Source organism: Urocitellus parryii, chromosome 1 (assembly GCF_045843805.1).
Source record: "Urocitellus parryii isolate mUroPar1 chromosome 1, mUroPar1.hap1, whole genome shotgun sequence".
Lineage (NCBI taxonomy): Eukaryota > Metazoa > Chordata > Mammalia > Rodentia > Sciuridae > Urocitellus > Urocitellus parryii.
In genome coordinates, this window is record NC_135531.1 from 65,105,090 (window position 1) to 65,123,067 (window position 17,978).

The window sequence follows — 17,978 nt, forward strand, 5'->3', positions numbered from 1 at the left end:
CTCATTTGCCACTGCAAGTAAAAAGAGGAAATCTTCTATGGACTGAATTGTATACCTCCTCCAAATTCATGTGTTGAAGTCCTAACTTTCAAATTCATTTTGAAGTGGACCTTTGGAGGATAATTACATTTGGTTGTGGTCACAAAGGTATGACCCTCATTGTGGGATTAGTGCCCTTCTAAGAAGAGACACAAAAAGCTTTCTTTCTTTCTCTCCCCCTATAATGTAAAGTCATAGTGAGAAGGTGACTGTCTACAAGCCTAAGAGAGGGCCCTCATCAGAAACCAGTCATTCTAGCACCTTGATCTTAGACTTCTGTCCTTCTGGCTGTGTATAAGCCATTTGTTCTCTGATATTTTGTTATGGCAGTCCTAACAAACAAATACAATAATCATACTTACAGTTGGAGATTCCACATAGTCGTTTCAATTCCATCTTGACTAAATAGTAACATCTTTAAGTCAAAAAACACTAACGCTAGTTTTGAGTTTTGCTTTTAAAAGTGCTGACTTTCAAATAACAATTTTAGAAAGTAAAAATTAAAAGAGAAGCATTAAATATAAATAAGTATAGTGCAAGTCTACTGAAATGCATTATCAATGTAGTAAAAATGGAATAAAAGATACTTACCACCACCAAGAATGTAAGAATCCTGGTGGTTCCCCCAATGTGATGTTTTTTTCCCATCTTATCTAAAATGAATAAAAAAGATATTAAATAATTTACTAATACTTTTTCCCATACATAATACAAAACAATATTTTTCCCATTTTGTTATTTTTTAGTTGTAATTGAACACAATCTCTCTATTTCATTTACTCATCTTTTATGTGGTGATGAGGATAGAACCCAGGGCCTCACATGTGCTGGGCGAGCTCTCCACTACCGAGTCACAACCCCAGCCCCTATTTTTCCCATTTTAAAAGGTAAATTTAATGTTTTTCATCTTTTTTCACATTATTCTTTGCTGGAGTTTTTCAAGTACTGATTTTACATAATGATTTGTAAACTGAATTAGTCTATGAGAGAAGATGTTGCCATTATTTCCCTGAATTTGCTTCCCATTATACAAGTTATTAGGCTCTTCTCTCAACTCCAAATCCATCTTTCTGTGCAATTTGAGATGCTTGGTACCTCATAAGCTCAGTGGGGCCTTATAGCCAGAAAGTTGTCTTTCCTTAGAAGTTTAAGACTCAGCTGTGGAGGTTTTCCCTCTAATATTCTGATAACCACGCTTCTTTCTTTTGATCCATCAGCCCTATTGCTTACTTGTGGCAATTATTGATTTATATAACTTCATACATTCTGCAGTTCCTTGTTTTCTTAAACCTGTATTTCCCCATATTATATTCTCTCTGTTGAAACATTTAATGTTCTTTTAATTAGTATATCTGTATCTTGGTTGATATACCACCACCCATGGCCCCCTATAAAATAAAATACTAAAAATATATTCCTTTAAGCAGAATTAGGCATGGGCATAAATTTAGCTTTCATATATATTAGCTGTCTGAACTGAGGGAAGTTACTTAAGTCTTCTGTGCCTCCACTTCCTCATCTATAAAAAGGGATAATAGTAGTTACCTACTTCCAAGGGTTGCTGTAAGGAATAAACTGGTTAGTACATGAAAATCACTTAGAGTAACTGACACAGTAAATGCCTGATAACTGTTAGCTACTGTGGTTATTTTTTCTTTTACCTAGAAAAGCAATGCTATAAAAATTTACTCCAGCATCAGTGTCACCAGTACTCACAAAACTCCAGTGATAAATATTCAAGTATTTAGATACGTGCCAAACAATTTTTACTTACTCAACAAAACAGTATAAAATACCTTGGTGGAAATCATATGTACAACTAGGAAAAACAGCAATTAGAGTTGAAACTAAGGAAAATTTTTCTATGCTTCTGATATAAATGGAAGCAGTAAAACGTTAATCATTTAAACAAATTAAGCTGTTATTTATTTTAAAAATTTTGGAATTTGTGTTCTATTTAGTTGATTTACCATGTATTCAGATGACAAAAAGGAAATCAATCTAAAGAGAACCCAGTTTTAAAAAAAAATAAATTGACACAAGGTAATTGCATACTTATGTAATACAGTGTGCTATTCAATTGATGTATATAGCATGTAATGGTAAGATCATGATAACTGGTATTACATTTCACATCAAACATTTATCATTTCTTTGTGTTGGAAACATTCAAAATACTTTCTACTAGCTATTTTGAAATATCCAATTAATTGTTGTCAACTGTAGTTATCCTACTGTGCTTTAGAACATTAGAAGTTGTTCCTCTTGTCCAACTGCACCCTTGTACCTATTAACCATCCTCTCTCCATCCTTGCCTTCCCTACACCCATCCAGGCTCACTACTTCTACCAGATCAACTTTTTTTTTAGCTTCCATATATAAGTGAGGACATGTAGTATTTGTTTTTCTATGCCTGACTTATTTCGCTTAATATAATGTTCTCTAGGAGAACTTAACTTTTGAAGTCTGCCTGCCTGCCTGCCTTCCATTGTTCCTTCCTTCCCTTTGGTGAATCAAAAGGCATTTCAGGATTTTAAGGCATATCAAAATCATCAATATGAACATCAGTTATCACCACTGACTGAGGAATTTTCAAGAGACTGGGCTTAATATGTAGACTAAGTTATACCTTAAGGATTGCATTTTAAAACAAATTTCTAATTTTATAGGTTATGAATGAAGTAAGAGTTTTTTAAAAAAATACAAGGTGATATTAACTTTACAAGTATTTATATTTCAGATGACTTTGAGTTCGCCATTACAAAAATTTAAAATAAAGTCAATATCTCTCAAAAATTAAAAATTCAGACTAAGTATGTTTTACAAAGTAAATTTGGAATTTTGAAATCTGTATGGGCATTTATATGGTATCTTTTCAAAGCAGTGGATAGCAGTGAACACAAACAATAAAAATCCCTTTCTTCAGGATTATGCTTTGTAGGAAGGTAGATCATAAACTAATTAAAAGGGGGAGGGGGCAAATTGTGTTTATACTAGAAGATTACAAATGGTACAGGGGGAGAAAAAGCAGTAAAGGGGCAGAGGAAAATAATGAAGTTAGTTCATAGTTTTAAATAATAAGATCCAGAAATGCCTCACAATAAACTCTGTGTATAAGTATGTTCCTTGTTTTTTTTAGTTAAAATAATAAAAAGTGGTTTAACAATACCCCAAGCAGCACAATTTGTTCAAAGGTCCTTAACATTTTGAAAAAGTAAACAAATATAACCATATATTTCAAAAAAAAGTCAACCAATTCTTTATATCATCTACTATGAAATAACTCAGTTATTTTATCCCCAAAGGACTTTAAAAAATCAAAATTGTAAAACATAAAATAAACTCAAAAAGTGGCCCTAATTGGGGAGGGGTGGCAACTTAAAGGAAGAGATCAAAGCCTTAAGTACCATTACTATCATTGAAGCATTTTTTAGAGTTCTTAATTACATAAATATAATGGACTGAGAACTTTGAAGTAGACAAGTAATTTGTTCTCAAAATACAAACTTTTTCCAAAGATTAGAAATGTGATAACCATTTTAAGAGTATTAAATTTTTTTATTGGTTGTTCAAAACATTACAAAGCTCTTGACATATCACGTTTCATACATTAGATTCAAGTTGGTTATGAACTCCCATTTTTACCACAAATACAGATTGCAGAATCACATCTGTTACACATCCACATTTTTACATAATGCCCTATTAGTAACTGTTGTATTCTGCTACCTTTCCTATCCTCTACTATCCCTCCTCCCCTCCCCTCCCATCTTCTCTCTCTACCCCATCTACTGTATTTCATTTCTCTCCTTGTTTATTTTCCCGTTCCCCTCACAACCTCTTATGTGTAATTTTGTATAACAATGAGGGTCTCCCTCCATTACCATGCAATTTCCCTTTTCTTAAATTAAGAATTTCCAGTAATTAATGAAGTTAGAAATACTAAATATGAACAATAAACTAGGACATGTTATATAAGTCAGACCCTAATTTGAATTCTCCTTAAAAATAACACAAATATTTGTACATATGTCACCTTGTACATATATTTCAATTTTTTTTATTTGATTATTTTAGTTGATTAACACAGTGTCTTATTGGTTCCTAAAAATAAGTAACAATACTTAGTGAGATTTGTTATGGTTTGGATGCAAGGTGTCCCCCAAAAGCTCATGTGTGAGGCAATGCAAGAAGGTTTAGAGGTGAAATGATTGAGTTATGAGAGTTTTAACCCAATCCATGAATTAATCCCTTGATAGGGATTAACTGAGTGGTAACTGTGGGCTGGTATGGTAGGGTTTGGCTAGAGGAGGTGGGTCCCTGGGGGCGTGCCTTTGGGGAATATATTTTGTCCTATTGAGCAGAGCTTGCTCTCTCTGCTTCTTGGTACAGTGTCTTCAGCTGCTTGACTCTACCACACTCTTCCACCATGATGTTCTTGCCTGGCCTTGAGTTCTGAAGAATGGAGCTGGCTGTCTATAGACTGAGACCTCTGAAACTGTAAGCACCAAAATAAACTTTTCCTTCTTAAAATTGTTCTTGTCAGGTCTTTTGGTCAAAGCAGAAAAAAAGCTGACTAAAATTAAAACTTAAGAGAAATAAAACTCTGCTGTCCTGATGAAAGTATAATTTAGTCAAACCCTGTCTCATTCTTCTCTTAATCTTTTGCCTTACATTAACTTATATCTCACTGAAAGGGCATAAGAATGGGACCTCACAAATGCATCTCCCACACACTAATATTCCTTATCACTGAAATCAACCTAATCATATGAACACAAAGTTTTTCAAAGCAGTGTTCTTATATTTCATCTCAGTTCATTTTGACTTTGCGTAATATACTAATAAAATAAAGCAAATACTGCTAATTAATTACTGCTTTTAATTAAAAGAAGAATGTGAGATGACTTCAGCTATTTCAGGAGATAAAATATTCTAAGAAACTACCTGTATGCTTTATATTTGATATCGTCTTTTATGTGAGGAAGTCTGAAGACAATCCGTGTGTATTTTTAAATTATTACATATTATTATTCCTTAAAAGAAACTCAAAATGCTTCACATTCATCATTGCTTTCTGCCTCATAACATTTTTTTTTTACTATATAGTGAGTAGAATTCATCTTTTTCACCTTAAATTACAAATCTGTGCCAGGAGCAGCTAGAACATTGATCCATCATATTGAACAGAAAAGCCATCCTTTTATAGTTATTGAATGAAAAACAAGTAAAGCTATGCTTTAAGTATTTGCAAAGAAGAGATGGGTCTACATAGAAATATGTTTCTATAGCAAATGGTATTGATGCCTCCAAATAAATCGCTGTTCTAGGTATTACTTGTTTACAGAAAGCATGAAATGGTACTCAAAACAAGTTTAACCCTGCCCTGTAGAAAACTAAGCCACATTTATTGAAGCATTCTTAGAAAAAATGGAAATTAGAAAAAATCTGAGAAACATTCACCAATAGTGATTCTAAGTTTTGATGCGTGTGTGTACAATTGGATGAATGTAAATTTACCATTATTTTCTAAAAAAGGATAACAGAGAGTTAGTTCCATTTTAAAATTTTACTCATCTGTAGTTATTTTTTTAACAAACATGCATTGATGATTGGTAGTATTGAAAAATAGACAAAAAATACTCCTAAATGCCAATTGTCATTTCAGAAACAATTTTTGAGAGAGAGAGAGAGAGAGAGACAGAGAGAGAGAGAGAGATTTTTTTTATATTTATATTTATTTATTTATATTTATTTTTCAGTTTTTGGTGGACACAACATCTTTATTTTTATTTCTGTGTGGTGCTGAGGATCGAACCCAGTGCCCTGCAAGTGTGTTACCACTTGAGCCACATCCCCAGCCCTTCAAAATAATTTTCCTATTATTTATGAAGAGGTATTTTCTGTTGTACTGCTTCATAGACTTCAGGCTTAGTTAAATGTTTGAGTGGCATCTATGCCAACAAGTTCTCCCCCATTATCCAGTTTTTCTTTTTCCATTATAGCAATCCCAATGTGTATTTCCTCCCCCAAAAGGCTATTTCCTGTTGAACTATCAACCTCTCTTCCTTCTATCATTGGACCAGCTACAGGCTGTATTCTCTTGTGACTTTTATATACATCTTGAGACCCCTTCATCTGTCATATTTCTGCATTAGAGTTCTTTTCTATAATTATGCTGTCTCTATCAAAAGATCTAGCATTTTCAGCATTTCTACTCAGACCAAACACTGAATCATGAACAAGATATATTGAAGGCAAATATGCCTCAAGGTAATTATAAATTATATATTATCTGATATGGCAATTATTCTAGTAATTTATCCTATCATATATAAATATAGTCAGATGCGTTACATTTATATATGTACATATGTATTTTTTCATATATATGAAAGAGTTCATTAAAGCATTATTTATAATTGTGAAGGACAGGATATAACCTAATTTCCATCAGTAGGGGCTTGATGAAATATATCACAGCACATTTCATAGAATGAAATATTCTATGACCATAAAAGGAGAATTGTGACATTTAATGAATCAATATAAAACAATTTCTAAAATCTAACAAGAAACAAAACAATCAAAAGTTAGAACAATGTGTATTATAAACTAACATCTGTGCAAAGAAAAAAAATGATACAAACATAAATAGGTGTGCTCACTTGTGCACACAAAAGTTAAGCAAACACATTTGCTTAACTTTTCATCTTTATTTGCTTCTGGAGAGGTATGCTGCTACTAATAATTTATGTATTGTGTCTCACCTCCACATCCACCTTTCTGTACACTCCATTCTATACTTAGAGCTGGGATTCTGGAAATTATATTTCTTATTCTCCTTACCAACTGGCTTCCTGTTAAATTCTGACATCAGGAGACACTAGCAGGAGATCAAAAGTCAGGAGGAAGAAGAGAAACTTCCTTTCTCTGGCTTCAAAAGTGAAGCTTTTGTTGCTGCTGCACTTTTTGGCAGTTCTGGCCCTGTCAATATAGTACTTTTTGGCAGATCCAAACTCATTTCAACAACATCTCTAACAGCACAGTAGCAGGTTAGAAACTCATGGGATCCAAACTTTTCAAAGTATTGCTGAATCCTTCACAATAGTTTTTGAATTTGAATGAATATTCAGAAATCCTTTTACTACCATAAAAGGATAAAGAAGACTCTGTATACCTATATACAAATTTGTTCCAAGATAAGTTTGCTAAGATTTCTAACTTAGATACAACCTTACATTCCCACAGATTTTCTAAAATATTCCATGTATGAGTACATCTACACACTAAACTAAATGTAAATTAAAAAATAAAATTTAAGTAAAATATTTTATATCTCAATTCAAAAATTAAAATCAATATAAGTTTAACAGGAAAAGAATTCTGACTATACTTTAAAGTAGATAATCTAAAACTGAGTTATTTAACATAATACCTATTATTCACATGTGGCTTCCATAATTTAAAATTGTTAACTTAATATTCCTTATTTGCACCAGCCACATGCCAAGTACTAAACAGTTACCTAAAATTAATAGGGACCTTATTAGAAAGCAAGTATCACTTCCATAATTACAGAAAGTTTCACTGGGCAGTGCTGTTTGCTTCAGAAGGAAAGAAGACACCCTCTTAAAGGAAAATGTTTTTTTACAGGGAAAACTCCATAATGAATCCTTTTTTATTTTTGTTTTCTTTTTTGGTTTTATTCTTTGATCCATAAAAACAGAGGTCTGTAGGAATAGTATGAGAGGAAAGAATTATAAAAAGCTAAACAAATACTCAATGTTATGAGCTGAATTATGAGGTGACCCCCAAAAGCTCCAATGTCAATATAGGAATATTCAAAGCTGAAATGATTAGGTTATGAGACTGTAATCTAATCCGTTTACTCTAGTTTGAATGGACAGACAGTATGGTAAATATAACAGATGAGTCACTGGGGGCATGCCCTAAAAGGGTTTATCTTCTGCCAAGCATTGTGGCACACATCTATAATCCCAGTGGTTCAAAAGGCTGAGGCGGGAGGATTGCAAATTCAAAGCCAGCCTCAAGAATAGTATGAGAGGAAAGCAACTTAAAACTTAGGGCTGTCTCAAAATATAAAAATTTTTAAAAATAAGGGTTGGGGATGTGGCTTAGTTGTTAAATGCCCCTGGGTTCAATCCCTGGTACCAAAATCAATCAATCAATCAATCAATCAATCAATCAATAAAACCTGCTCCCTGCTTCCCAGCTACCTTGAACAGAGTATCATTTTTCCACCACGCCCTTCTGCCATCATGTTCTGCCTCACTTTGGGCCCAAAGCATTTAAGTCTGCTGACCATGGACTAAATCTCTGAAAGTATGAGCTCAAAATAAACCTTTCCTCCTCTCAGTTGTTCTGTCAGGTCACAGCAACAAAGAGCTAAGTAACACTTGTTATTCTACATAATTCTTATTATTCTTTACATAAGAATTTAGGAGGCTGATAATGATATCTCAGAAAGAACTTTTGGGTATCCAGGGGGATTCAGAAAAAGAGAAAATGGGAGAAGTTTCAAGGTGTCAATAAGATTAGAGGCAAATTGCCTCCACAGGAAAATAGCTAGTGAGAAACTCTTTGTGGCAATATCAAAAAAATTAATATGAGTTGTGTCTAATATTCAAGCTAATGCTGTTACCCATACAATGCTTAATTTTTTTTCAGTTATCCCCTGACCTTCTATAAGAATCCTTTATATACAAGAGCAGTGAGATAATAGAGCTTTGAAGTTATGAAGGAAACAAAATTTCAGACATAAAAAAGGGATTAGCCTTAAGAGGGAGTAGCAGAATGGAAACATAATACTCAACAAGAACAAGAAATTGTAACAAGAGAACCCCAAGTACCTCCAAGTAAGGCTCAGAGAAGTTGGAGAAAACTTGACAGCCTACAATATTAGGGACTAGGGCAGAAGCCATTTTGATAGAAAGGATAATATCAAAAGGTAGGAAGACTGTGGGCCATCCAAATGATAGGTGGTGCATACATGTATGGATAGGATATATATTTACACTTGACTCTAAAAAAAGAAAGAAACTACACTAGACAGAAAAATATCAGTCACAAATTTTAAAAAATAACACTTTGGGGCATTTACTATCTGCCAGGAACTATGCTAAGCAATTAATGTACATTAATTCATTTAAACCTTAGCATAATTCAGAAGCATTATTATGATTATCTTCTTTCTATAATTAAGAAAAACAAGTTAGTAAGAAAAATTTAAAATATAATTCAAATCCAGAAAGTCTGACCCAAAGGTATTACTCTTACACAGTACACTCTATTGCCTCCAAATTCAAGTTGAAGAAACAAGTTTAGAAATAATAACTTTATTTACTCTTTTCATATAGGTGAAAGACAGAACAGACTTTTGGACTCTATGGTGTTCAATACCTTAGCAATCCTAATACAATCTGAAGAACCAATCTAGTAGATGTTTTTAAGTTTCTATTTCAGGCAAATGTGATTAATTTATGACAAAAAAGGGACAGTAATGTATCATAAACAAGTAAAAGAAAATGAAGGTAAAGAAAGAATCTATAATCTCTTCAACATTCCAATTCTTAATTTTATTTGTTAAGGCTATTCAACCTCATTCTGTAGCATAAATACCATGCAAAATTTCAGCAACAAACATGGATTCTTTGTGTATTAAAACAATATAATTAGGGCTGTGGATATGGTTCAGTGGTAGAGCACTTGCTTAGCATGATCAAGGCCCCAGGTTTGATCCCCAGCACTGCAAAATAAAAAAATAAATTACAAAAAAGAAAACAATATAACTAGGAAAAAAACATAGCTCCTAATGAATTCAAAGTTACGAAACAAGTTGATATAAAATTGGGAAGATTTCTTACACTCTTTTTTTAGTTTCTGAATGTTGAAAGTTAATAAAGCAGAAGAAGGTCTCTGTGTTGAGCATATTTCTTTAAAAAAAATTGAGTCTCTCCCTAGGGGTAAGAAAATGAAAAGTCAGACAAACTATATTTAGGATACAGGTAGTGATTTAAAACCTTTCATAAATCAAAGAAAACATCAAAAGAGTGAAATTCGGAGAAATGATTTGATTTCTACTGTTAGTTCAATGCTATCTTTTTTTAATTAAGAAAAAAAGCTGAGCTAATAATAATTATGTCCTCCACTCTTCTAACCAATAACAAAACCCATCAAGAACATTCCAATTTCTGACTGACTAAGTCAAGGGCACTTCTAGAAAGGCTAAGCCCAAGTGAAAGATCAGGCTATAGAGAATCACATCTTGCGTGTTGAGATGATGCCTGGATTTCCAATTTGAACTTCTCACAACTTCACCCATAACAAAGAGCCAGTCCATACAAGTAAAAGAAACAGTAAATCCTCAGTTAGAGGAGCTCATTAAACATCACATTTATTCATATCCTGAGGGAGAATGTCAAAGTTGAAAGAAGTATTCTACCTTTCCTTGAACCAGAGTGAGAACATTTGATTTCTAAATAATTGGTGTCATTTCAATCATTTCCTTTTTACCACAATAATCAATACAAATAAGTATGTCTTTCTATTTTAAGTTCTTTGTGTAACAGTTCTGAATGAGGTTAAAAACCTGGGAATAGACTAGGGAGAATCTAGGGAGACAAGAGAGCCCTGCAAGGCTAAACTGGTTAATCAGTTATTCTACAACAAGCAGCCTTACACTTCTACATGATCCAAGAAAAATTAAGACAGAGCAAGTAGTGTATAGAGCTCTAAAATATTATATTCTCTTTTTTAAACTCTCCATTTGTAAGAAATAAGATCACTAGACATCAGAGTATAGACATTGTTATTCTTTTACTTTAAAATTTTTGAAATGTCCATTTGACCAAGAAGATAAAGTGCAAACTTCCTAGCATAGTATGTAAAGGTCTTCATGTACCAGTCCTGGCAAAATGCACTATCAGCTTAGAAAAAGAGCCTAAGAAAGCCTACCTAAGAAGAGGGATTTCTAAGGTTTTTGAGAAGAGAAGGGGAAAAGAACTTAGGCAGAAGGAACATACCACTGAGGAAAGCCCAGATGACAGAAACTTTATGGTACCTGTAAACACAAGCAGCTATATATTGCAGAAATTTAAAATGTGAGGGAGGAAATAGCAAGCTATTAAAATTTAACCAACTGAAATAAAAAAAAATGCTTGGGTGTTCTCAGCAATGAGTTATCACAAATCTATCTCCAGGCTTCCCTCTTTAAATGCAGATAATTTAAGAGAACATATTTTCAACATTTATATGTTTAAATAATATAAAATAATGCATATTTGCATATATATATTTAAGTGTGTAAAAAATCCTATAACAAAAGAAATCCTCTTTGGTCCCTTTAATTAAACCACTCCACTCCCAAACACATTGTAAGTTTTCTATAATGTAAGAGAATAATATCCATTCATTTGGACTTTAATAGACAGACTGCCAAAATATTGTCTAGTAAAATAAAATACCAAAGTATGACATTTATATACAAACCCTTGAACAGAAAAAAAAATGTTTTAGAGATCTTCATTAATTAATTAATTTATTAATTAGTGATATGTTAAGATCAAACCTCTAAAATTCCTAATTTCCAAATAGGGCTGGCTAATTCACATAAACTAGAAATAAGATTATTCCTTAACTTTATGTTCGGGGAGCAACTTAATCTCAAGAAAGCCATTCGGGGCATTATGGGCAATGGGTTGCCTTTGTATCCCTGATGTGGTAGAGGCTACACTCATAAGATCACTAGACAAAATGTGATTTCAAGTAGCACTGTCCAATAGAAATACAAACATGGGCTACAAATAAGAGTCACCTATGTCACTGTAAATTTTTAAATAGCCATATTAAGTAATAAGATAAAATTAATTTTAGTAATACATTTTTATTCAATATATCCAAAATATTAATATGTGGTCAAATTTTTTTAAAGTAATGATGATAGTTTATATTATTTGTTCAAAATAAGCCTTAAAATGTAATGTTTACTTTAAAACATAGCACTCATCAATTTCATTAGTTATATTTCAAGTGCTCAAAATTCATATACAGCTAGTGGCTATAATTCACTAAGCTGTGTAACTATGACACAGTTATATAAATGCTCTGAGTTATATTGTTCTAATCAATAAAACAGCAATAATATGCCTTGTAAATTTCTTAAAGGAATTAGAGGGGATTTTGAAGATGGCAGAGTAGAGGAAAGCGGTACTCCAAGTTGTACCTGGCTCAAGACCAAAGCACACAACTTAGGTGTACAGCTTCCCAAAGAGACAGCAAATATTATCACAGTCAAAGGACATTTAATATAAAGTTGTACATCTGTTGCTGACATTAGTGCCACTCCTGGATCCCCGCTTCTTCTAAGAGGGGCTGGAAAGAGATTGGGTCACTTCAAAATCACAGAGTAGAGATCCCACAGCTGAGAAATACTCACATCTCAATCAAGCAGCAGTGAATCTCAATCCACACACAGTCTACTCCTCCTCAGTCATAAAATTACTCCAACTCAAATGAGGAGACAAAAGCCCCAAACCAAGAAGGACAAATCTGAGAAGGACTTCAGGTCCCACCCTGTAGCATCTACACACATCAAAAAAAGAGAGAAGTCCCAGAATAAATAAGATAATTACACACAAAAGGATATTCATATAAAGAGGTAGGGAGGGCTGGGGATGTGGCTCAAGCGGTAATGTGCTCGCCTGGCATGCATGCAGCCCTGGTTCGATCCTCAGCACCATATACAAACAAAAATGTTGTGTCCACGGAAAACTAAAAAATAAATATTAAAAAATTCTCTCTCTCTCTCAAAAAAAAAAAAAAGAGGTAGGGAAATCCACCTCAACTTATGTGCAAGTTGAAAACCTCTGAAAACATGAGGAAACAGACAAACAAAATCTCTCCCCAAAATCCACAATCCCCCAACAAAGGATCCCACTGACAATGAGATGGATGAAATCCCAGCAAAAGATTATAAAAAAACTATTAAAATGTTCAGTGATCTAAAAGAAGACCTAAGGAAGGAATTAAGAGAGCAGTTATAGGAACACAGCACTGAGGAAAGTCCAGATGAGAGAAACTCTATGGTATAAGCAGGCAAACACAAGCTGCTAGCACAATCAAACACAATTAGAAGAGATGAAAGACCACTTTAATTAATAAATAGAAACAATGAAAAGAAACCAAGCAGAACTCCTAGAAATGAAAGACATGATTAATCAAATTAAAATTTCACTTGAAGGTATCACTAACATATTAGAATGCATAGAAAATAAAACCTCAGCCCTTGAAGACAGAATTTCAGACCTTAAAGACAGGCTAGATGATCTTGAGTACACAGAATGAATAAAGGGGAAAAAATATAGACTATGACCAGAATATACAAGAACTCTGAGACAACATTAAAAAAACCAAACCTGAGAATCACTGGGATATAGAAAACACGAAGATACAAACTAAAGACATAAAGAACATTTTCAATGAGATAGTTACAAAAAACTTTTCCCATATCAGAAATCAGATACACATCTAAATACAAGAGGCTTACAGGACTCTAAATAGACCTATTTAAATGAAAAGTTCATTACAACATATTATAGTCAAAATGCCTAATGTAGAAAATAAGGGAAGAATATTAAAAGCTGCAAGAGAGAAACATCAGGTCATATTTAAAGACAAACCAATAAAGCTCACTTCTGGTTTCTCAATCCACATCCTAAAATCAAGAAGGGCCTGGAATGAGAAAATCCAAGCCCTAAAAGAAAGTAACTGCCAAACATGGTTATTATATACAGCAAAGTTCACTTTCAAATTCCAGAGGTACATAAAACCTTTCTATGACAGAAATAAACTAAAAGAAATTATAAGCACCAATCCAGCATTATAAAGAATATTCAAACTGCACACAAAGGAACTAAAAGACAATTCCCAAAGCTCCCAGAGGATGTTCAGTAAAGTAATAACCCACCAAATGATAATCAAGACAGGATAAAATACAGCAAAATATCAAAATTGCAGGAAACCACAAACACATATCCATACTAATGTTGAATGTTAATGGTCTCAACTCCCCAACTAAAAGTCACAGATTAGCAGAATGGATCAAAAAACAAGATCCAACAGTATGCTATTTACAAGAGACTCATCTTATAGGCAAAGACATCCACAGGTAAAAGGAAGGCAAAAAATATTTCATGCATACAGACCACTAAAACAAGCCAGAGTAGCTATTCTCTTACCTGACAAAGCCTATTTCAAGCAAATATTAATCTGAAAAGACAAAGAATGCAACTACAACCTAGAAAGGGAATTATCCAACAAGAAGAGATAATGATCTTACACAATGCCCCACAAGTTAATACAGCCAATTAAATTTTCAAACACTTTTTAAATAAAATAAAAACTCCATGAAACTGAATAAATCCCACATAGACTCCAACACAATAATACTGGGTAATTTCAACACACCCTTACTACCAACAGACAGGCCATCAAAATACAAAATTAATAAAGATATCTCCAACCTAAATAATACTCTAAATCAAATGGACCTAATATATCTTTATACTATTCCATCCCAAAACTGTTGAATTCATGTTCTTCTCAGCTGCACATGGAACTTTTTCTAAAATACATCATATTCTAGGCCACAAAACAAGTCTTAGCAATTATTTTTTTAAAAAATCAACATAATTCTATGTATCTTATCAGATCATAATGGACTGATGCTACAAATCCGCAGCTTTGTGGTAGAGCTCAGTGGTAGAGCACTTGTCTAGCATGTGTGAGACACTGGGTTTGATTCTCAGGACTGTGTATAAATAAACAAATGTTTAAAAAGAACCATCAAAAACTTTTAAAAAGAAAAATAATAGAAACTACATAAACACATGGAGATTGAATAATATTCTCTTAAATTAAGGGTGTATCAAAAAAGAAATGAGAAATAAAGAAATTCTTAGAAATAAATAAGAACAGAGATATAACATAGCAAAATTCCTGGGACACTATGAAAGAAGTTCTAACAGGCAAATTTATAGCACTGAATGCCTATATTAAAAAATTAGAGAGATCCCAAATAAATAAGATTATGTTCCACCTGAAGGCCCTAGAAAAAGAACAAATTCCAAAATCAGGAGAATATAGGAAATAATTAAGATCAGAGCCAAAATCAATGAAATTGAGAATAAAAAATCAATACATAGGATAAATGTAACAAAGAGTTGGTTCATTGAAAATATAAATAATGTGGACATACCTTTAATCAAACTAACCAAAAGAAAAGAGTGTGAAGACCCAAATCAACAAGAACAGATATGAAAAAGGAAATATCACCACAGACCCTTCTGAAATCCAAAGAATTATCAGAATCTATTTTGAAATCTATATTCCAATAAACTGGAAAATCTGGAAGACACTAACAAATTTCTAAGCCCATATGACCTGCTCAAATTGAATTATAAAGATACAGAAAGCCCAAACAGACCAATATCAAATAATGAGATTGAAATAGCAATTAAAAGCCTCCTGAAAGAGAAAAGCCCAGAAACAGATGGATTCTTAGCTGAGTTATACCAAACTTTTACAGAAGAACTAGCACCAGTCTTTCTAAAATTATTTCATGAAATTGAAAGGAAAGGAACACTCCAAAATATATTATATGAAGTAAAACCAGAGAAAGATGCAATTTCTTTCCTCAGTATTCAATAATTTTCATTGTAAAGGTCTTTATCTCCTTAGTTAGTTTAATTCCCAAGTATTAATTTTTTTGAGATTATTGTAATGGGATGGTTTTCCTGATTTCTTCCTCAGCTGAATCAACTGTTGGAGTATAGGAAAACGATTGATTTATGGGAGTTGATCTTGTATCCTGCTACTTTGCTAAACTCATAACTCTAGAAGTCTTCTGGTATAGTTTTTCGGGTTTTCTAGATATACTGTCAACAGACTAAGATAGTTTGTCTTTTTCTTTCCCTATTTGTATCCCTTTGATTTCCTTTTCTTGCCAAATCACTTTGGATACAAATAGGAAAAGAAATTGAAGAAAACCTTAAAATATGGAAACACATCCCATGTTCCTAGATAGACAGAGTCAATATTATAAAAATGACCATACTCCAAAAGCAATATATAGATTCAATGCAATCAAAATGCCAATAACATTCTTCACAGAATTAGCAAAAATGATTCTTAAATTCATTTGGAAGAATAAGAAACCCAGAAGAGCCAAAGCAATACTAAGCAAGAAAAGCAAAGCAGGAGGCTTCATAATACCTGATCTGAAATTATACTAAAGAACATTAGTAAAAACAAAATCAAAAACACCATAGTATTGGCATAAAAATAGACATAATGACCAATGCAACATAGAAGACACAGAGACAAATCCACATACCAAAAGCCATCTGATATTTGAAAAGCATGCCAAAAATATATTTTGGAGAAAAGACAATCTTTTTAACAAATGGTGCTAGGATAACTGGATAGAGTAGAAAATGAAACTAGATCCTTATCTCTCAACCTTCACAAAACTCAAATCAAAATGTATCAAAGATTCAGGAATTAGACCAGAAGTCTTACAACATAGAAGAAAACATAAGGTTAATGCTTTATCATATAGGTGCTGGCACCGAGTGCCTTAACAAGACCCCCAAAGTACAAAAAACAAAACCAAGAATCAATATGTGAGATACCATAAAACTAAAAAGCTTCTGTACAGCAGAGAAAATAATTAAGAGCATCGAGAGAGATCCTACAGAATGGGAGAAAATCTTGGCCAGATATTCCTCCAATTGGAGATTAATACCCAGAATATATGAAGAATTCAAAAACCTTAATATCAAAAAAAAACCCTGATCAATAAATAGGCAAAAGAACTAAGTAGAAACTTCTCAAAAGAAGAAACACAAACAGCCAACAAACATATGAAAAAAATGTTCAACATCTTTAGCAATCAGGGAAATTCAAACTGAAAACACATTAAGATTTTCTCTTACTCCAGTCAGAATAGCAATGATCAAGAATACAAACAATAATAAATGAAGGTGATGTTGTGGAGGAAAAGGTATACTTATACATTGTTAGCAGGACTGCAGACTAATTCAACCACTCTGGAAAGCACTATGAAGAATCCTCAAAAGGGGCTGGGGATGTGGCTCAAGCGGTAGCGCGCTCGCCTGGCATGCGTGCGGCCCGGGTTCGATCCTCAGCACCACATACCAACAAGGATGTTGTGTCCGCCAAGAACTAAAAAATAAATATTAAAAATTCTCTCTCTCTCTCTCTCACTCTCTCTCCTCTCTCACTCTCTCTTTAAAAAAAAAAAAAGAATCCTCAAAAAACTAGAAATAGAACCACCATATGACCCAGTTATCCCACTCCTTGATATTTTCCCAAAATATCTAAAATTGGAGTGCTACCATGATGACAGCAACTCAAAATTTATTGCAGCACAATTCACAACAAATAAATTACGGAATCAACTCAGGTACCCATCAGTAGATGAATGGATTAAAAAACTGTGATTGATTTTATATATATATATATATATAAATATATATATATATAAATGTATATATATAAATATATATATATATATGTATATATATATAAATATATATATATATATAAATGTATATATATATAAATATATATATATAAATGTATATATATATAAATGTATATATATATAAATATATATATATAAATGTATATATATATAAATGTATATATATATAAATGTATATATATATAAATGCATATACATATATATATATAAATATGTACTGTGAGATACACACACACACACACACACACACACACACAAAATGAAGTTCTACTCAGCCATAAAGAAGAATGAAATTATGGCATCTGCTAGTAAAAGGATAGAAATGGAGAATATCATGCTAAGTGAAATAAGC

General features: G+C 32.7%; 1 protein-coding gene across 1 annotated transcript in view; it reads right to left on the reverse strand.

The window, feature by feature from the left end:
• Positions 1–17,978, reverse strand: part of Ssbp2 (single stranded DNA binding protein 2) — a 342,976-nt gene that overhangs the window by 231,423 nt on the left and 93,575 nt on the right. Inside the window, exon 3 of the mRNA XM_026394552.2 lies at positions 631–692. Coding sequence (XP_026250337.1) covers positions 631–692 — 62 coding nt within the window. The remainder of the gene's footprint in view (positions 1–630; positions 693–17,978) is intronic.